Here is a 22,818-nt window from a genome sequence, read left to right as displayed (position 1 = left end):
AGATGTTAATATAATTCATTTAAGTGTCCTTTACTTTTTGCCATTTTTGTAAAATATTTTATTTCTTTTTATAGTCTGTTTTAAATATAATTATATATTATTTTCCATTTTAGATAATATTTAATTTCCTTTTTTATAGTCTTCATTGTAGACATAATAACAATGCTAGGAATTAAACCCAAAACATGTTAGACAATGACAAGGTAATAAACCATTATACCACTAGCTTTGCTTGATTAATTTACAAAAATTATTTTCTAGGTATTATTACGTCAAGAGTTATTAATTTATTTTTTTAATTATAAAATTTTATGAATTAAAAAAAACTTATTTAATATATAATTATTTTTTATTTTATTTTATATCATTTTCCATATTTTTATTTTGAATAGTTTGCTCGTTTTTATTTTTATTTTACCAATTTTTAATTGAATTTCATAAATAAATATGTAAATTAGTTCCATAATTTATTAATATAAATCTAGAACTCACTTTTGGTCCCCTATTTAAATAATCTACAAAATTAAATACTAATATTTTTTTAATTAGAATAAAAAATTGTATAATTTATTTATTAAAATATATTTACATAATTAGTATAATTACATAAAATAATATATATATACATATATATATAATTTACATACTAATTTATGTAACTTCCTTGATTTGTATAATTTGAAAAATTATTTATTAAATGATTTTTATAATTAAAAAATATTAACATGCAAGTTTTCTAAAAAAAAAAAATATTAAATTTTATTAATTTATATAATTATAATAAAAATAATTTACATATGAAAATAAATTTATGTAAATTACATAAACTAATTTCATATTAACTGAGGCAATTATATTGTTTTATATAATTTTAGTAAAAATAATTTATATATTAAAATCAATTTAAAAATTGGTAGAAATTATATAAATTAGTTTATGTAAATAATTTACATATTAGTTTATGAAAAGAAATTAAAAATTGGTAAAATTTAAATTAAAGCATGTAAACTATTCAAAAAATGTAAAATGATATAAAATAAAAGTAAAAAATATATATATTAAATAATTTTGTTTTAATTTATAAATTTTTATAATTGAAAAAGAATTAATAACTCCAAACATGATGATATATAGAAAATATTATTTTTAAATTAACCAAGCAAGGCAAGTGACATAGTTTATTGTCTTGTCAAGGTATAAACGGTCATGGATTCAATCCTTTCAAGATGCTTTTTATAATTAGAATCAATATGTCATATTAAAGTCAAACATTGACTTTGAACAGTCAATTTATGAAATAATCAAAATTATTAATTTAAAAAAAATAAAAAAATTAAACATTTCAATATAAAAATAAAGAACCAAAATCATGAATTCAAAATTATAAAGAAACTAAAATTATAATTTAACCTATAATTTATTATTGCTATTTTAAAGGGGATAAATGATTGCATTTGTAATCAAATGAATTTATTAATATTCCCCTTAATAGTATAGCACACCACCCATTTGCCTCTCTTTAGTGTCTGGCACCATCCTGTGTGGAATACTGGAATCATTCCTTTGTTCATTTGTTTTTGGGTGTTTGCCCGTAAAGGTTCAACAATCAACATTAGTCCTTTGCATTAATTAAAGAACATTGCGCTGAATCAGTGCACATTAAAATTTCATCAACACATAAAGGGTGCTATATCGGTGCTTTATACATATCACGTACGTTATTAGTATTAGTATGAACTAAAAAGGAAAGAAAATATTGCTATTGCTATGTACGAGGCAATATGTGAGAGTGAGAGCTACATTCTTGCGTACGTGACAAAATATAAAGCTATTGCTGAGATCAACAATTGAAAACATGACAATTTCTCATCCATCAATTTAAATGCAAACGGTAGCTAGCTAGCGTTATATGCATTTGTAGAATGGTATGTGTGTAAGTGAATCTTTCGGGAATCTTCTAAGTGTTCTTTGGCCCATCCCACGAGTCATGTACACATGTTTAAGCCTCTTGATTGCCACGATAACTTGGAACTAACATTTGCACAAAATTGCAACGGCACCTGTCACTTTATGAGGCTTAAGATAACGCCAAAGACAAGAAATTTCAACCCTTTAGCCCGTGAATTTGATCTAGCTTTTGATTTCTGAGACCAAGAAGTTGTACTTTCTCACGTGACCCTATAACACAAGAAATTAGTGTATGGTCCAAGATCATGATTTTGGCTTGACATGTAGTCTAATTAATTAACCCACGATGTCTGATGCCTGATATAATTTGAATACTTTAAGCATATATTAGGGGTTTAATTTCTGGTTATATGGATAGAGTAATGTTTGTAGGGAGAGGAATTGTCTCTTCACTGATACTCTATTTTTTGGAATTAGTTTTATGACTTTTAATTGTAGGAATACCTTGTTCTTAGAAAAAAAAAATGACAGGTAGTCTAATTTCTTAATTTATGAAAAAGAATTAATAAAATTAAGTTAGGTTTCACGTGAAGATTAACCAAGATCATAAACAGACATTTAAAACCATTTTTATCTTTTAACAATTTTTTTTTAAAAAAAAATGGTGTTAAGCACCATCCAATAATTTCTTGTATAACACACCACCCATTTGCCTCTTCAAGGCTGAAGTTAACAAAAACCAGGTTACTTTATATGGTAAATTAACATCCAAAGCCTTATATACTAAAATTGCATGCAAATCTTATATTTATTTCCAATTAATGCAGAGCTTGTCAATGCCATAGAGAAGACTATGCCGATTTTATAGCAAAAGTAGAGTGAGTCTCAGCTTATATAAATACACATACTAGTCTAAGGGACTTGAGAAGTTCTGTAATGGGTTGGAGGTACAATGCTGGTTGGGACTGATTGGAGCCTTTGTCCTAATATGAGTCTCAGCTTATATAAATACACATACTAGTCTAAGGGACTTGAGAAGTTCTGTAATGGGTTGGAGGTACAATGCTGGTTGGGACTGATTGGAGCCTTTGTCCTAATATGGGTTAGCTCTGCAGAAATAACTCAGGTTTGTATTAATGTTTTTTATGTTTCTATTTTTTTTTTCTTTCTTACCTCCCCTTATTTTCCTGCTGTTTTCTTTATGTTATTCTACTTTGCATGTGTCATTGGCTGTGTTTTGAAGATGTTGTTATTTTGTAAGAGAAGGGTTGGAAAACAAAATCTGAACTTTAGTAATATATTGAACTGCATGTCTGTGCCTTCAGCCATATCTTATTGATATAATTGTGAAATTGACATGCAAAGCAAGGTTGGATTTTGCTTGTTAGGGCTTCAATGTGAGATAAATGCAGGTGGAAGAATTTTCACTTTTCATTGTGATTATATAATGCTTAATGTTAAGGTTTTCCAAAATGACACCACTACCTTGAATTTCATATGGTAATATTCTCTTCCCCCAAGTCCTTCTTTCTTCCTTTGAATTGCCTCTTGAAAGAAGCACTAATATGTTTTTGTTGCAAGCAATATGAATTAGAGGATATATACTCCCTTTTGCAGAGAAAATGTTGCAACTATTTGCATCAATCCTTGAATAGCTTAACCATTTCAACCAATTTATTGTTTTTTTTAATCTATGATATCTGTTTTCAGTTGTATTGGTTTATGTTAATATCAATTTTACACGTTTCTTTCCAAAAATTAAATGTTCCTATTTATCATAATATGTCATAAATGTTTCAGGGAAAGGATTGACTCCTAGGAGTTATTCATGCGTTTTAATTGAATTCATAAAAAATTGAACAACAAAGAAAAGAAAAAGTTATATAACAAATGTGATATTGGCTATAGTCTATAATAGAATAAAATGGACTAGTAATAGTGTGGCTTCTGATTTTATGCCTTTCTAATTGTTCTTCTATTCCTTAAAACTTGTTATTGCTTCATTATTAACATCTGAATAGTTTGATAGTTTGACTATACAGTAAGACTGGTTATACTAAGCTTATGATACTTTACTGCCGAGGATTTTTGTAGAGTATAAACAGCCGTTTGCACTCACTTACTTTGGAGTATCTGTGATGGTGATCTATTTGCCCATTTCAGTATTCAGAAAGTGGATATGTAGCTTACTGAGAATTTTGTTTAGAAACTTTCACGAGGACTACACATTAGTTAGCACTTCCACTGGACTTGACGTCCCTTTTAAAATCGATGGGGTTTTCCGAGGGCCAGAGACCAATCTAAAAAGTAGTTTGATTACTGATGAAGAAATTAGAGAAAGAGAAGAAGGTATGCCTTTGGTCAAGAAAGAGGAAGATAAATGTCCCTTGCTTGCACAAAGTTATGAAAGTAGTTCATGGAAAATTGCCAAGTGTGGCTTGTACCTCACTCCAACATGGTTTGCACAAGAGGTAACAAGATCTCATTTAAATCTCATTCTTTACCAGAAACTCTAGATTGAATGTATTGCTTGTTGCAGGAATGATATAGTGTTGTAAAAAACCATTACAAAAATTATTGATTGAATGTTATGAACTTTGGAACTATGGTATTAAACCTAATTGGCGCATGCCAGATCTTTAGGTATGATTTCAAATTGATCTTAGGCATGCTAGTTTTTGGTTTTTTATGCCTTAGAGTCAGTTTAATTTCTGATCCTCACATGAAAACATGGACCTATAGAATAGTATGACCTTGGATTAAGTACGTGAACTCAAAGATTTGTACAGGAAATGGCAAAAACATGTTTTGATATGAAATCTAGATAATGTTTATTGAGACATTTGTTAATTCTTTGAACATGTGTTTACTTTCCTGCCTTACCCTTCTATCCCCACCAAAAATTTAGCAGAATAAAAAAAAATGGATTCATGCATGACCATGAGTTTTCAAGATGTTCTGCACATTATGTTCTGCATTTGTGTCTGTGAAGTAACAGACTTCTAAATGATTGTTATCATGCAGTATTTTTCAAACATGGCACTTGCAAATACCAGTGTTGCAAGTATAGCGGTTCTGAGTTCCATGTCAGGTCTCTTTGCCCTTTTCTTTGGAGCCATTCTTGGACAGGACTCAGTAAATATAACCAAAATAGCAGCTGTTTTAATCAGCATGGCTGGTGTTTCCATGACAACTGTTGGGAAAACTTCGGCAGCAGATGAGAATATTAGCATGTAAGTTGAAAATTTCTTGTTAAGGTGCAAAAGCTCTTTCCTCTAATGCTTCATCCCTGCAATTATTGAGTCCGCTTTATTAAAGTTCACAAACAGCTAATTCCCAGAAGAAGAAAGATTTTCAGTTTCTGTGAGGATTTTTAGCTTATAGTTTAATCATAGTGTACTAATAGTGCAATACTGCAGTTGTAAGATCAGCAATATATTATTTTTCTTTCTGTTGGTTCATCAAAGAGGAGTATAAAGGTAAGGTTGTTGCCTTGTGACTTGGTGTTCATATATTCATATGTAATTATTTTTTTTACTTACCCATCCTCAAGTGTGTTTGATTACAGTCTCAATCATTGTCCCTCTTGCTAATAGGTTAAAAGATTGAAATTGTTGGCTGGCAGAGATAATAGGAAATAAATTTTAATTTATATTTAAGTGGTATTAAAGATTTTTCACTTTTTTTGGCTAGTGATTCTACATGGACATACTATATATGTTCCCCTTTATATTCTCCAGCCATCATTCTTTCTATTTCTGAACTTGGAACTGTTCTTCTTACCAAGGACTCAAGCATTCTATCATGGGGGACATTTTTGCTCTACTCTCAGCAGTATGTTATGGCTTATTCACAGGCATGAATATTCAATTGCTAATGTCATATTGAATGTAACATATGTTGAATTCAAATTATGACTTCAATATCATTGGTCAATTAATTGCAGTGGAATTCTGCTGGATCAGGAGACAAGGTAGACATGCAAAAGCTTTTTGGCTGTATTGGTCTCTACAGTCTTCTTGGCTTTTGGTGGCTAGGTATGGATTTATTTTTAGAGTATTTTGAAAAATAAGGATTAGGAATTTTATTAATAATGTAACCCTGATCTTGTTTAATTCTTTTTCTTTTACTTCTTCCTTTTCTCTTTCGTTCAATTGTTATATACATAAACACATTAGTGTAATGCATATTTACAACACTGATTTTTTCCTATTAATTAATTGCAATATTGATAACTTGGTTATTGCAAATTGGTATATTTAGTTAAGAATAATTTCCTGCCTCGTTTCTTTGTCAAACTTCTCAACTAATGTTCTTGCAATTTTCCATGCAGCATGGCCATTAAATGTTGTGGGAATTGAACCCCATTTCAAATTTCCAAGTTCAATGTCCACTTGGGAGATTGTTATTGCAAATAGCATTTGGTCAAACGTGATTTCAGATTACATATGGTAAGTTGAACAGCATCTGCTTATTGAAAAAGCTTGAGGGAATTATTTTTTTGACTGTATTCCACACAAGATTATAACTGGATTATGCTAATGAACAAATGACATATATAAGTGTTAAGTTAACATATAAGAACTGTTACATTATATTTCATTCATGCCTTAAGGGTATGTAGTTATGTACAATACTTTACAACTAAATCACATAAAACTTCTGTCACATAGTGTAATCATAAGATAACAGTTAATTATTACACAATATTTTCTATTTCATGTCAACAAGTACCATGAATATTGTGACAGGGCACTTTCAATAGTTTGGACAGCTCCTTTGGTTGCTACATTGGGCATGTCCTTGACAATTCCCATTGCCATGATAGCTGACATGGTTATACATGGTCACAAGTACTCTGCAATGTACATCCTTGGATGCATTTAGGTTTGATTTCTCTTTTTCAGCATGTATTGTTTAATAATTTGTAGGATTTAATTAGAATGTACTCACATCGTAAAAGTTCCTTACCACTTTAGATTATCATATCTGATAAATGTTGATTTATAAAACTATTTACACAAACAATGCATAAGAATTAAATGTTGGAATGGCCCACGTTCAGGGTCACATTCCATGTTCTATTTTATTTTATTCCCATTACATTATTTTGGGAATTTTGTTATTTCTGAATCTGGTCCATTTTTCATCCACGTTTAACCCATATCTTTACAACATATTTGCAACCACTTTCAATAACAAATTACGTACACATTTTTTATCTCATGTACTGATAACTTCTATCTCACGTTCTGATAACAAGTTGGTTGAGCTCTGTGATGGACAGACTCTATAAATAGGATGGGGTGCTCTCAGTTTTGTATCACCAAACTCACTTCTCTATTCAGAAAAAAATAAGGGTCTGGAAGAACAAAATTGCTTTTAGGTTCGTGTATACGTCGTTTCGCGCTCGATTTGCAATGACTGAAGGTACGCTCATAATATTTAGTTTCCGTTGTTTGATCTGAATATGCCATTTAAATTAATTTGCATGTTTAGATCAGTGCCTGCTTTAATTTACATTTGGTATCCGAGCCTTTTTGTACCTCTGTCTTGCTTGTCGGGTCGTTCCTATTATGTTTTTACGGAGTTTATTTTCTGAGTATATGAGTGTTATGTTTTAAGCCTCTTTAATTCGAAATAACATCAAAATTAGAAATGATATGAGTTTTCTAATTTTTCTGTGATTTAAAATGTGTTTTTAGGTGTCTAAAATGCATATAATGGTGTGGGTTTTCGAAATCGGATTCGCGGGTGTTAAACGTTTTTTTTTGTTGCTGATATGAAATTGTTAATAAATATTATTTTGGAGAATATTAAACAAAGCATACTTGATCCAGTGGTTGATGCGGTTTGCCACTAAGCTATTGTGATTTATTTGTTTATTAGATGCAGTTCATGTATATTTATGACTTCTAAAGGATAAATCATTTATGGGCAAATTATTTAAAATTGTGTGTCTCTAAGTTATGCTGAACATGCAATATTATGTTAAATACTGGTATGCATTGGATTTGATCCTTTAAAGTTTATTACATGTTGAATGGATATACGTACAATGTTATTTTGAATTGGTATATATGTAATATTTATGATTTAATATTGAGCACGTTTGCATTATTAAGTATGTTATGCAAAGATTATTTTTGAATGTTAAGTGATTAATATAATTTTATTAAATTAGAGAGTAGCCACAACATCTTTAATTGAGTAAAATTATATGCTAAATTTATAATCACATTAGAAATATTAATTGTGATTAATCATATGTAATGTGATGAAATCTATCCACAAGAATTTTGTGTAGAAGCAAAGCTTCATGGTGAATCAAGAGTGATTCAAAGATGTTTTGATGATAACAAAGATGATAACAAAAGATGATGACAAAGGTGATGACAAAAAGCTCAAAGGTCAATCAAAGAATGAGTTCAAGATATTCAAGATAGAATCAAGAATACTTCAAGATTCAAGAGGAAAGTTGAATTCAAGATTCAAGAGATCAAGATTCAAGAGATCAAGATTCAAGAGATCAAGATTCAAGAATCAAGAGAAGGCTTAATCAAGATAAGTATGAAAAGGTTTTTCTCAAAAATTGAATAGCACATGGTTTTTCTCAAAACATGTTTACCAAAGAGTTTTTACTCTCTGGTAATCGATTACCAGATTATTGTAATCGATTACCAGTAGCAAAATTGATTTGAAAAAGTTTTCAAACTGAATTTACAACGTTCCAATTAATTTCAAAAAGCTGTAATTGATTACAATATTTTGGTAATCGATTACCAGTGCCTTTGAACGTTGAAATTCAAATTCAAATGTGAAGAGTCACATCCTTTCACACAAAAGCTTTGTGTAATCGATTACACTGCTTTGATAATCGATTACCAGTGATTGTTTCTGAATAAATCAAAAGATGTAACTCTTCAAAAGGTTTTTGACTTTTTCAAATTGGTTTTAAGTTTTTCTAAAAGTTATAACTCTTCTAAATGGTCCTCTTGGTCAGACATGAAGAGTCTATAAAAGCAAGGCTTTGATTTGCTTTTCAATATACTTTTCCAATCAATCTTATACAATCCTTTACAAGCCTTGAATCTCTTGGAACTTCTTCTTCTTCTTTGTGCCAAAAGCTTTCCAAAGTTTTCTGGTTTTTTAAACCTTGAAAACTTGTGCTATTCATCCTTTTCATTTTCTTCTCCCTTTGCCGAAAAGAATTCATCAAGGACTAACCGCCTGAATTCTTTTTGTGTCTCTCTTCTCCCTTTTCCAAAAGAACAAAGGACTAACCGCCTGAATTCTTTTGTGTCTCCCTTCTCCCTTGTCAAAGAATTCAAAATGACAGAGTCTGAGAATTATTTTGATTCTTCCCTTTCCCTAATACAAAAGTGTTCAAAGGACTAACAGCTTGAGAATTCTTTTGTATCCCCATTCACAAAGTATCAAAGGTTTAACAGCCTGAGATCTTTGTCTTAACACATTGGAGGGTACATCCTTTGTGGTACAAGTAGAGGATACATCTACTTGGGTTTGACTGAGAACAAGAGAGGGTACATCTCTTGTGGATCAGTTCTAGTGGAGGGTACATCCATTAGGTTCAAAGAGAACAAGAGAGGGTACATCCCTTGTGGATCTTTGCTTGTAAAAGGATTTTTACAAGGTTGAAAGAAATCTCAAGGACCGCAGGTCGCTTGGGGACCGGATGTAGGCACGGGTTGTTGCCGAACCAGTATAAAAACTCTTGTGTGTTTGTCTCCTTCTTCCCTACTCTTTTAATTTCCGCTGTGCATTTAATTTCCGCTTTTACTTTCTGTTAAATTTCTCTTCTACTCCTTATTCTCTTAAAAATTTAGTAAAAACCTTAGAAGAATAAATTTTTAATTAGTAAAAGTTTAGGAATAATTAATTCAACCCCCCCTTCTTAATTATTCTGAGGTCACTCGATCCAACATTTTGTTGTATTTGTATGGTTAATTAGGATAAAATATTAGATTATATTTCTTAATTTACCCACAAAAATTAAGGAAAAGAACATGATTTAATAGTTTTATTGTAAAGTTGCATGATGAATCTAATGAGTAGGACTTTAGCCCACAGGCAAGTTTTGTGTCACTAGATTCATATATTGAGACATGATTTGCATTGGCAAAACATGACATTTGTTTAGTCTCAAATTTTCTTAATGAGCATGTGTGTTTGTTTGCTGTTTCACAATCTATGAATATTTCTTGTGACCTTCCTGTCGCAATCTACCCTTTTGCGGGCGAGCGAGACGAGGCTCATGGGTGCGTCTTTCAAAGGAGGAAAATACGCGGAGTCGCCACCAACGTTTATTTGTGGAAAACGTCGGAAAAACCGAAGGAAACCGGTCATGAAGAATATTCCAGATTTGGGAGTTGTATTTACGTTTGAGGAAGGTATTAGCACCTCTCACGTTTGTCCCAAAGGACAACAGCCTTAAATTAGAATTGTGTGAAATTGTGTATCTAAATTTTTATTTCTTTTTTATTTTTGAGGTCGACAAAAGCGGGACTCTTGCTCCTACGTACCCTCCATCGAAGAGGAAATCAGACCTACGTAGTTCTTTCTAAAGGGCGAATCAAACGATTCTTTTTACTTGGAAGGTGGTCCTTTTAAGGAGTTGGACATTAAAATGACCCATATTTACTTGGCGAGAAAAACTGAGGTATCGAACCTTAAAATCCTTTTTAGTGATTTTTTGCGGACGAACTTGACTTTGCGAGTTGATTTTAGCCTTAGTTTCACTTTAATTATTAGTCAATCCAATTAAGAAAGAGAAATCCCAAAGAGAAACGTCCGATTGATTTTTTTGGTTTATTTTACTAAAAGATATTTTTGATTATTAAGAAAGGCTTTGGTTTCCAACGTGGTTATGGGGTGACCGAATGGTCGGATTTCATTTTAAACGAAATTAACGGATATTACAATTCAAACGATCGGTGAAAATTTATTTTATTTTTTGATTAGGCGAGAAAATGACTTAAGTAAATGACTAAAGCACGTCAAAAGGGGGTACGGAAAGTAAATGAAACGAGAATAAAAGTACACGAAACAAATGAGGACCACCAAGGGTACATAGAATGAATTGAAAAGTTTGATTTCTGGAACTTACCGGTTAAAGACCAAAGAACGACGAAGAACGAACGACGAAGAACGGTTGAAAATCTTCGCGAAATCACCCACGAAAACGTTACGGAAATGTTACGGAAGCGCCTTGGCTTGGATTTTCTTCACGGAAACAATTTTCCTCACTAATTTTAAGTGATTACGAAGTACCAGAAGGGTTGAACCCCTCTCTCCTCCACTCCTCCCCCTATTTATAGGAAAATAGGGGAGGAGCTTACCACCCAGCTCGCCTAGGCGAGCCAGGTTGCTTCCTCCAGAAGCAACCGCCTTCTGGAGGAACATCCTGGAAGGCCCAAGTGGGCATGGTTGCTATTTGCACCCCTTTTTTACTAACTATACCCCCTTTGCTTTTTTGGTGATTCTTTTTCCGTAACGTTACATGCCATCAAACAATGGTCAACAAAGGGTGCCAAGTACCTCGAAGCGGTGAAACAAAGGTTGCATGCCATCAAACAATGGTCCCCGGACGAAATTAGGGTGTGACAGTTGCCCCTCTTTACTTGCCTTCTATTGGAGATAAGAGGAAAGCAAAGATAAAACACTGATTTCGTCCGTCTTCGCCCTTTCCGTGATTGGTCTATGACGACTCTCGTCTCTCTTTCTTCTTTCTCTGCACAACACAAAACAAACACAAACAAAAGACACCAATAACATAATATATACGTATACACATGTTTGGCGAAGGAACCGATTAGGAAAATAACAAAAAAAACATATTTTCCAGTCACCGGAGGCTCCGTGCTTGATAACGGAGGACACATGAACAATGCTAGGCAATCAATTCATGGGGCTCCGAATAGGATGGTGGAGGATACACGAACAGTGCCAGACAATCAATTCGTGAAGCTCCGAACTCGATGGTGGAGGATGCATGAATGACAATCAATTCATGGGGCTCCAGATAAGATTTGAGGGTGGAGGATTGACGAACAACGCTAGGCAATCAATTCGTGGGGCTCTAGACTCGATGGTGGAGGATGCATGAATGACAATCAATTCATGGGGCTCCGGATAAGATTTGAGGGTGGAGGATAGACGAACAGCGCTATGCAATCAATTCGTGGGGCTCCGAACTCGATGGTGGAGGATGCATGAATGAAAATCAATTCATGGGGCTCCGGATAAGATTTGAGGGTGGAGGATAGACGGACAGCACCAGACAATCAATTCGTGGGGCTCCAGACTCGATGGTGGAGGATGCATGAATGACAATCAATTCATGGGGCTCCCGATAAGATTTGAGGGTGGAGGATAGACGAACAGCGCTAGGCAATCAATTCATGGGGCTCCAGACTCGATGGTGGAGGATGCATGAATGACAATCAATTCATAGGGCTCCAGATAAGATTTGAGGGTAAGACCGAATGGTCCACCAGTTTTTTTTTTCACCAAAAAGGCGAACATGCTTTACCAAGGAAAAATAAATCATTCGCGAGAGCACCATATCTTAGAGAAACAATATACCCATGCCAAAAGTAATTTTCCTTGTAACCGAAAATGAAGGGTAGGATGTCAACATTTAGCTTTTAAATGAACATTCAGGGGAAACGTCGGGTCAAACTGAAATTGGGAATAAAATCACTCATAGTGTATAAAAAATCACACAGACAAGTGTTTTACCCTAATCCCAAACCATAGCTGCACCATGACTTTATTTTGCACATGATTTCCTATAGAACCAAAAGATCACACGCACGATCACGGATCAATAGGATTTTCTCGAGGGTAGTGTTTTTGGAGAGGAAGCTGGGTGTGTCGGTCTTTTTCCTCTTTGCTTATGTTGGGCGGGATATTGCCAATTGAGAGCGACTTTGAATGGCAATCCCAAAGGAAGAACTACTTTAAAAATGGGTTTTCCTTTGTCGGCAGTCATTTACCCTGCCGAAAATTTATCTAGTCAGAAAATCTTCTATTCTCTTATCTGGTTTCCTGTATTGATCGGGAATTATTCTGTTTTTCCTTCGATCTTTTTCTTTTTACTTTCTTCTGATCTTCGATCAGGAATCCTTCTTTTCCTTTTCTTTTCTTTCTTTTCATTTCTTCCTTTCCGATCTTTGATTGGGAATTCGGGTTTTTAGTATTCTTTATTCGCTCTCCCTTGAGGAGATTCTGCCGTCCTTTTCTCCGGGGGAAAGGATGAGGATTCTTTTCACGGGCCAAGGTTCAAAGTATCTTAAGGTTGTGTCTCAACATGGTCTTTTTATCGTGCAAGCTCGATTTTGATATCTGGGCCAAAACAAATTCGTGTGTCAAGGTGTCGGTCTCAGGTTGAATTTCCATATTATTTCCACGAGGTACGCGTAACAATGATGATTTGGGAACAACGTGAAAAATTAGTCATGGCTACAGCTAGGTGGGTACTTAAGCATCCAGTTTATGGCATTGTGATACCAAGGCTTGGCATTTACACAAGTAGACCCAATATTTCCAAATTATGTTCTTTCATCGGTTCAATGAATCCATCCATTCTCATCTCGGTTATTCTGGAAAATAAACTTAGCGTCAGTCTCTTGTTTCAAAAAGATATGTTTGCTCTCTACTAATGATTTATGCTTCCTATGACCATAACATGCCGACCTTCGAGGTCTTTCTTTCTTTTTCTTTTTTGTTTCATTTTTTTATGTTTGCAAAAACCATACATCCATCGCCATCTCTGAGGAAAGCTTTTCTTTGTACACCTACATTCCTATACACAACAAACTTACTCTGTATACACACGTATCAAAAACCTTTTCTCTTTATATCAACACGGTTTATATAACAACTATATTCATGTTCAAAGACTTCTTTTTCATTTTTTCAACATACACTCGTGGTTTATACAAAAATTTCTTTATATACACTCGTTGCTCACACACAAGAATTTCTTTTCACGCATTATTTACACACACACAAAATCTTTCCACACATTTTTTTTCTTTTACATATAAAAACTCTTTTCTTTTCTTTATATATAGACATGACATTTGTTCACAACGCCTCTTTCTTTTTTCTATTCTTGGCGTTATCATGATTTTTGTTCATTTTATTTTTAGGACGACGTTCCTAAATTAAAACTCTACACGGTTCCAAAATTTCAACAAACATTATCGACAATAACTAAGTAAACACTAACGCAACAGTCCAAACAACATGTATGCACAAAACAAAAGACAATCGAAAGAAACAAAACAAACGTTAGTCCCTCAAGTTATAAAAAAATAAAATATGTATCAGATAAAAGCGGAAACCTAAAAGAGAATATGAATCTGGGGATCCCTCGGTCATGTGGCTCCACTCCCTCCTAAGAAACCAAGTAAATCTGTCATCTCCTCATCCATGTGGGCCTCCTCTGCATCACCGGGAGCCTCTGCAGGCGCCTACCCTACCTGGGCCTCAGGCCAATTCCGGGCCATGCGACCTCCGCCCTGAACTGATCTGGAGTAGGTCACACAAAAGGAGCGAAACCCTGGCTCCGCTGACTGAGACTGAGCTGGTAGAGACACTCATGGATCTGCACCTGCCCCCTGTGGTTGGCCGCTTGCTGGCGAACCAAGTGCTATAAATACTGCTCCATGCCAAATGACCCAGCTGGATCAGCCCGATGAGGTGGTGGCGGTGCGTCTGCGGCCTGCAGTGCATCACCCTGCGCCTGTCTAGGCGTGCAATACTTCTCAATGAAGGCCTGGGTGATCGGCGGTCGAATCACCTTACTAGGTGTGACGGGAACCCCGAATGACTGGTAGAGACCCGTGATCAATGCTGGAAACCCCAAGGCCCTGTTAGACTTATCCGGGTCTAGCGGGTGCCTGGTAGGTGGCATACCTGCAAATAAATAAATGGCGTCAGCGATCAACTGAGCCACATGAACCCTCATTCGTGTCAGGATGGCATACACCAGCTGACACTTCGGCAAAGGGAGGTCGGAGTTATGATCGCTGGGTAGGACGTTGTTGAGCAGCAACGTCATCCACATCTGAGTCAAGGTGGTCATGCTGGTGCGCATGATCCGCATCCGCCTCCCGGCAACGGTTCGGGCAAAATCCTGACCCGGTATGCATAACAGCTGGGCAATGGCCTCCTCGTCAAATCCATCGGCCCGGTTCCTTCTCTGACTAAACTCGCACTCCTGGCCCTCCTCTAACACTAGCGGGTCACCCAGGAACTAGCTGAGGGCATCTGCATCGAAGGGAATCCACTGACCCCTCATCCATGATCGCATGTCCCACACTCCCTCTTCTGTGGGCCAAGCATTAGCATAAAATTCTTGGACTATATCTGGGTCAAACTTAGCCATGGGAGTGACCAGTGACGTCCAGCACCAGCGAGCTATCTCTTCCTGAAAATTTGGGTACTCATCGTCCCTAAGCTGGACGCGTCTCTCTCGGTGGAACGACCATCCTTTGATGGCCTTGAAACGCTGCTGGTGCTCTGCGCTTTTGAAACGATGGCTGTCAAACTCAAGAGCGGCGCTAGTTCCTTCGGCCGCGGCGTCCCTCCTAGATCTCTTTGCGGAAAGCTTTTTCGGAGCCATTTCCTCGCATCACAATCTAGGCCATCGGGCTAACTCCTACTGAAGACTATTCCATCCACCCAATCCCATTCCAGTGACACTTGACATGAGGTTTGAAGAAGTCATAGGACTAGGGCTTCTACACCGCAGTCTGTCAAAGTCACCAAAACCTTGATTGGACAGCATTCCAGAAACTCTTAAAATTGCTTGATTTAAGAGACGACTGCATACGGGAAGGACTTGCATGAAGGGACCAAAGCTTTTGACGCTCTGCCAGCAACTCCGTAAGGTACTGACTAAAAACACAAAAATTCATTTCAGAGTGATTGACGTCAGCCCTAGTTGAAGTTCAAGTGTTCAATAGCATACATATATTGTGGTGCAACAACTATCTCAATTTTTTTTAGGGGAGACGTAAGTATGGCCTTCTACGGGCAGCATTTGCTTACTCGAACCCACTCAGGGTAGATATCCAATATTTACTTTAAAGACACAACAGTAATTACTGTAAATTTAAAGGATACTAGGCTGCCTTGCAGCGACGCTTTCCATTTGTCCAGAGCTAGGCAAGGGACAACGACCCATCGGTCGTGACCCTAGCCTCTACTTGCGTCCATCCCTAAGTACCTGAAAGTAGGAAACAACAATGCGCGGAAAATCGTGACCGCATCGTCGTCTTACCTTGATTGGTTTCTGCCTTTGACCTTGTCTCGACCTCTGACCGTTGCCTAAGACGATTCTGCCCCTGTTTATCACAAATTATGCATGCGTATGCGTATGCATGAATGTTTTCAAATGGAATAATCTTCTTAGTGAAAGCTGGTTGGGTTCAGTTTTAATTAAGCGCTTAGGACACCACATGAACTGAGCGAAAGGGCTCAGGTTATCACAAACTGCACATGGTTTAAAACCAAAGTGAGGACTGAAACCTCAGACCCGTGTTCTCTTCTTTTAAAGAATTGTGACGAGACAATTACAGCGGACAGGAATCCCTGGAGGAAGCCAAAATGACACAAACACAAAAATAAAAAGAACATGTAGCGGTTTCCTCCATTGCCCCAGATTTCAAGCTTAATATCGCTTAACGACATCGGAGTTCACGGGCGAGGGTAGCTCCTCGCCATCCATGTTGGTGAGCACCAGAGTCACCCCAGAAAAAGCCCTTTTCACAACGAAAGGTCCTTCGTAATTCGGGGCCCACTTCCCTCGATTATCTTTAACAACGTGAGATATCTTTTTTAGGACAAGGTCCCCCTGATTGAACTTGCGCGGGCGTACCTTCTTGTCGAACGCGTTCTTTATCCTTTGTTGATACAGGCGCCCATGGCTCATGGCCGTCAAACGCTTACCTTCAATAAGGTTGAGTTGGTCGTAGCGTGTTTGAGCCCACTCTGATTCTTCTAGGCCCGATTCTGCTAGTATCTTCTGGGAAGGAACCTCTACCTCAAATGGGAGTACTGCTTCCATTGCGTAAACCAAGGAATACGGTGTTGCCACAGTAGAAGTTCGTACCGAGGTGCGATATCCATGTAGGGCAAATGACAACATCTCATGCCAATCTTTGTATGACACCGTCATCTTCTGAATAATCTTCTTAATATTTTTATTTGCAACCTCTACAAGCCTGTTCATCTTTGGCTGATAGGGGGTGGAGTTATGATGCTGGATCTTGAAATCCCCACACATTTCCTGCATCATTTTGTTGTTCAGATTGGTGCCATTTTCAGTAATGATCTTCCCAGGGAGTCCGTATCGACAAATTAGTTTCTTCTTTATGAATCTAACCACCACACTCCTCGTGACATTGGTATAAGAAGCCGCTTCGACCCATTTGGTGAAATAATCTATCGCCATGAGAATGAAGCGATGACCGTTCGAAGCTCTGGGTTTGATGGCCCCAATGACATCTATCCCCTACATGGAAAAAGGCCAAGGGGTAGACATGACATTCAGAGGATGGGGCGGAACATTGACATTGTCCGCGTACGCTTGACATTTATGGCATTTCCTTACATAGGCGCATCAATCGATTTCCATAGTGAGCCAGTATTAACCTGCTCTAAGGATCTTCCTGGCCATAGCATGCCCATTGGCATGTGTCCCAAATGAACCCCCGTGGATTTCCTCAATCATGTAGTTCGCCTCTTTGGCATCTACGCATCACAGGAGGGTCATGTCGTGGTTTCGTTTGTACAGGATGGTACCACTCACAAAGAAACCAGTAGCCAATCTCCTTAATGTTCTTTTGTCATTGTCGGAAATCCCTGGTGGATATTCTTTGTTCTCGACATACTGCTTGATGTCGAAATATCATGGTTTCCCATCTCGCTCTTCCTCTATCGCATAACAATGTGTCGGCTTGCCCCGAGATCTGAATTCAATGTACGGCAAATCCCCATGTGGGGCAAGTTGAAACATGGATGCCAAGGTGGCCAATGCATCGACCATTTGGTTCTCTTCCCGAGGTATGTGGTGGAAAGAAATGTCATCAAAGAATTCGGCTAACTTCAAGATATGAGTTTGATAGAGTATCAACTTTTGATCCCTAGTTTCCCATTCTTCTCTCAACTGGCGAATTACCAAAGCCGAGTCTCCATACACTTTGAGTAGATTTACGTCAAAATCAATGGCCGCTTGAATCCCAAGGACGCACGCTTCATATTCGGCCATATTGTTGGTACAATCGAAACCTAGCCTGGCCATGAAAGGAATACATTGATCATCTAAGGATACAAGGACTGCCCCTACTCCATGGCCCAAAGCATTAGATGCCCCATTGAAACAAACAATCCATTTGTCTATATCCTCGTGCGTCCATTTCTCCTTGAATAGGGCCTGTCGCAACGTGCCCTTCGCGGGCGAGCGAAGGCGAGGCTCACGGGTGCGCTTTCCAAAGGAGGAACGATGCGCGGAGTCGCCACCAACGTTTATTTGTGGAAAATGTCGAAAAAACCGAAGGAAACCGGTCAAAATGAAAATTCTAAGTTCGAGAGTTGTATTTACGCTTAAGGAAGGTATTAGCACCTCTCACGTTTGTCTCAAAGGACAACAACCTATTTTTTAGAATTGTAGAAATTGTGTTATCTTAACTTTTAGTTCTTTTTATTTTTTGAGGTCGACAAAAGCGGAGCTTTTGCTCCTACGAACCCTCCATCGAAGAGGAAATCAGACCTACGTTGTTCTTTCTTATGCGTGAATCAAGTGATTCTTTTTACTTGAAAGGTGATCATTTTAAGGCGTTGGACCTTAAAAATGATTCATTTACTTGGTAAGAAATTGAAATGATAAACTTTCCAAAACCCTATTTTTGTGGACGAGCTTGACTAGGCGAATTGATTTTTAGCCTTGGTTTCACTTTAGTTATTAGTCAATTCAATTAAGAATGAGAAATCCCAAAGAGAAAACGTCTGATTGATTTTTTCGCTTTATTTTACTAAAAGGGATTTTTGATTATTATATTATTATTTTACCTCTTTTTTGATTTCCAACGTGGTTACAGCATGACCGAACGGTCGGAATTCATTTTAACCGAAATTAACGGATGATACAATTCAAACGATCGGTGGAAATTTATTTTATTTTTAGATTAGGCGAGAAATGATTTAAATAAATGGCTTAAGCACGTCAAAAGGGGGTATAAAAAGCGAATGAAAATGAGAATAAAAATACATGAAACAAAATGTGGACCACCACGGGTACATAGAATGAATTAAAAAGCTCGGTTTGAGGTACTTTGATGGAAGCTTGCTTGTGGGGCTTCTATGGAGGCTGGATCTTTGAGCTTCAATGGGGTCCTTTAATGGTGATTTTCCACCATGGAGATGCAGCGGAAGACAAAGGAAAAGAGGTGAGAGGAGGCGCCATCCATTATGGAATAAGCCATGGAGGAAGGAGCTTCACCACCAAGATGAGCCTTGGATAAGAAGCTTGGAAGGATGCTTCAATGGAGGAAAAGAAAAAGGGAGGGAAAGAAAGAGGGGGGAGCACGAAATTGAAGGAATAAAAGAGGGAGAGAAGTGGAACTTTGAAGTATGTCTCACAAGACTCTCATTCATCAAAGTTACAACAAGTGTTACACATGCTTCTATTTATAGACTAGGTAGCTTCCTTGAGAAGCTTTCTTGAGAAAACTTCCTTGAGAAGCTTCTTTGAGAAAACTTCCTTGAGAAGCTAGAGCTTAGCTACACACACCCCTCTCATAACTAAGCTCACCTCCTTGAGAAGCTTCCTTAAGAAGATTCCTTAAGAAGCTAGAGCTTAGCTACACATACCTCTATAATAGCTAAGCTCACCTCCTTGAGATGAGAAGCTAGAGCTTAGCTACACACCCCCTATAATAGCTAAGCTCACCCCCATGACAAAAAACATGAAAATAACAAAAAAAAGTCCTTATTACAAAGACAACTCAAAATGCCCCGAAATACAAGGCTAAAACCCTATACTACTAGAATGGCCAAAATACAAGGCCTAGACGAAGGAATAACCTATTCTAATATTTACAAAGATAAGCGGGCTCATACTTAGCCCATGGGCTCGAAATCTACCCTAAGGCTCATGAGAACCCTAGGGCCTTTCCTTGGATCTCTAGCCCAATCTACTTGGAGTCTTCTAGCCAATGCCCTTGCGGGATAGGATTGCATCATTCCCTCCACCTTGGAAAGGATTTGACCTCAAATCCCGAGGTTCTTCATACTCTGGGCTCCTTCCCTCAACACCTGTAAAAAGAAAAAAAACATATATATTAGTGGTGTTTGGTATGTTGAAGTAAGGTAAGGTCTGAAAACCCATTTCCTGGGCATCTTCCCATGAAGGAACAAGGTTTCTCACCAACTCAATGAGTGGTGCTACAAGTATAGAAAAATATGGGACAAACCTTTTGTAAAAGTTTGTTAAGTCATGGAAGCCCCAAATTTTGCTTATACTTGGTGGAGTGGGCCACTCAGGAATGACCTTTATTCTCTTAGGGTTCATGGGAACCCCTTGATCACTATTTGACAAATTAAGAAAAGTAACGCAATAAAACATACCTTTTTCTGTATTTTCATATTGATTATTCCTACCAAAAAGTTTGACAAACCTAAGGTGTCCCATATGAGTACCTAAGTTTGTATTGAAACTAAAAATAAGAACAAACCTACCTAATGGGTCCCTATGTACACACACCATGAAGATGTTAGGTGTATGAGTGATTTTACAAAAGAGGGTTGCACCACTTAAAACATTCATCATACCACCTATTTTAGGGACTTGATGCCTAATAATACCTATTTTGGGCACCAACAAAGCACAAGGATTTAAGCTCTTGCGAACCAAACCCTCATCCAACAACTTCTTTACTTGAGGAATAAACTCAAGCCCAAGAGGTGTGGCAATGCTAGCAAGTGCCTTTTTACAAAAGAGAAAATGTGGAGGTTGTCTAAGAGGGAAAGTTTCTTTAATGTTTGTCTTTATTGTAAAATGAGTTTCCTTCTTAGCTAAACTCTTGGAGGAGACACTTACCTCCTTACACTTTTCTTTAACCACTAATGGTTGTCCTTCTTCTTGGGGGTAGATTTCTTCACTAGATTCTTCCCCTTTTGCTTTTTCACTTTCACTAGAGGAAGGTGAAGTAGTAGCCTCATCTTGGCTACTATAAATGTCTTGGCCCCTCATAATCATGGTTTTTGTGGTGGGGCATTGAGAAGTAATGTGTCCTCTTCCAAGACATTTAAAGCACTTTATAGAGCTAGTTTTCTCTTGCATAGTAGCCTTAGGGGCTTGCTTTTCTATTGTCTTTCCCTTATCATCTTTGGGCTTAGAAGGTGTCACCCCTAAGATGTCTTGACCTTGGTCTTTCTTTGGATAAGAGTGAGAGCCATAAGATTTTGAAGTAGACTTCTTTTTAAGTTGTTGCTCTACCCTTATTTCCTAATCTAAGTTAGCCTCTACATTGTCCTTCCCATGGAAGTATGAGAGTTTAATGTTAGCCTCTTGAGGCTTTTTTTCCTTTTCTCTTCTATGGGAGTGAGGTCTAAGATGTGACCTATGCCTTCCTTCGTAATAGTCACGAAGTTCTTCACTTAGGCTTTTGCAAGAGTTATGACTACTATAGTAGGCATGTTTTTCTCTTTTCATTTCTTTCATTATTTTTCTTCTTTCTTCCTCTCTTATTTTCTTTCTTTCATCTTGACTTATTTCTTCCACTCTTTTTTTTCCTTTTTCTTTTCTCTCTTGTTTTTCTTTCCATAACTTGAGGGAACTCAACTCATCTAAGATTCTAGATAAAGGGTCTTTATGACTAGTACCCTTGCCATTAACACTAGATGAATGATGACTCATGTTGGTTCCTAAGTTGTGGTTCTTTCTTGTTGGAGGTTTGAAAACAAAAGGTAAAAGAAACTATGGTTGAAACTAGCCAAATAAACACTAAAAGAGGTGTAAAAGATAAGGTAAAAAAAAACTAATTGGTAAAATGCAAGCTATCTAGGCGGTTTGACAATGGAAGGTAAAAGAAATAAGCTATGAAAGTAAGCAAGAAATGTAAACTAGGTGAATCCAAAGAGTGTTTGGATGACCACATTCAAGGTTCCCAACAAAACACTCACTATCCTAAGTAAAAATTGCCTAAAATTATTACACACGAATGGAAGTTTGGTAACCTATTGGAGGCTCCCAACACACTTCCAATGAAAGGCCTTTTTGTTACAAATACTTGAAAGCAATGAAGGTAAGTAAATTGCAAATTACAAAATTACAAAACGGTCCTCAATTTTGGTGGTTGTTCTCTCTTTGCTGATTCACTCAATTTGGAGTGCTTCTTAGTCCAATAGCTCTTAAGGTGGTTGGCCCCTTGCTTCGGGACTCAAATTCTTCAAGGGATGGCACCAATCCTCCTTCCAATTCCCTATATGGCAACCCACAAACAAGGAAACAAAGAGACAAGCAATAACCAAAGACCAAAAAAAATGAAATGAAAGCTAAACCAATGGAGTTTTAACAAGACAATTTTTCAAGGATTATTCAACAATTAAAGCAATGAAAAGGACATAGAAGCAAGCTAGGACTCAAAGAGAAACTTAGAATGGCTCTAGAGTAGAGTAAAAAAAACTGAAAAAAAAGACTCAACAAAACTCTAGCTTTGGCACTTGTCTTCACACTAATTTTGAATTGAAATTTCCAATTATAGAATAAATTTTGAGCCAAACCAACAAGCACCCTTCCCTTTCACCTTTTTTTTCTGGATACTGATTTTCCTGCAAACTTGTGCGATTTTTCGTATTTTTTCCTTTTATCCAAAT

The 22,818-nt window shown here is 36.8% G+C and overlaps 2 protein-coding genes across 5 annotated transcripts; both read left to right on the top strand.

The window, feature by feature from the left end:
- The first annotated feature begins 2,673 nt into the window (after positions 1-2,673).
- LOC100814209 (uncharacterized transporter C405.03c) lies at positions 2,674-7,796 on the top strand. 4 transcript variants are annotated; one of them, XM_041009088.1, is made up of 7 exons: positions 2,674-3,034; positions 4,115-4,379; positions 4,933-5,141; positions 5,696-5,764; positions 5,874-5,945; positions 6,242-6,359; positions 6,660-7,796. In XM_041009088.1, exons 4-7 carry the CDS (start codon positions 5,713-5,715, stop codon positions 6,793-6,795), a joined length of 378 nt encoding a protein of 125 aa, XP_040865022.1. In that variant the 5' UTR covers positions 2,674-3,034; positions 4,115-4,379; positions 4,933-5,141; positions 5,696-5,712; the 3' UTR covers positions 6,796-7,796. The 4 variants fall into 4 exon arrangements, with proteins under 4 accessions (XP_040865022.1, XP_040865021.1, XP_040865020.1 ...); XM_041009087.1 differs by having other exon boundaries at positions 4,072-4,379; XM_041009086.1 differs by having other exon boundaries at positions 4,003-4,379.
- On the top strand, positions 4,047-5,145 carry LOC112999327 (uncharacterized). Its single transcript, XM_026125378.1, has 2 exons — positions 4,047-4,379; positions 4,933-5,145. The coding sequence occupies exons 1-2, from the start codon at positions 4,047-4,049 to the stop codon at positions 5,143-5,145; spliced, it is 546 nt and encodes a 181-aa protein (XP_025981163.1).
- Positions 7,797-22,818: the final 15,022 nt, after the last annotated feature.

Source organism: Glycine max, chromosome 14 (genome assembly GCF_000004515.6).
Source record: "Glycine max cultivar Williams 82 chromosome 14, Glycine_max_v4.0, whole genome shotgun sequence".
NCBI classification, from domain to species: domain Eukaryota; kingdom Viridiplantae; phylum Streptophyta; class Magnoliopsida; order Fabales; family Fabaceae; genus Glycine; species Glycine max.
This window is presented reverse-complemented; position numbering and strand designations above follow the sequence as displayed.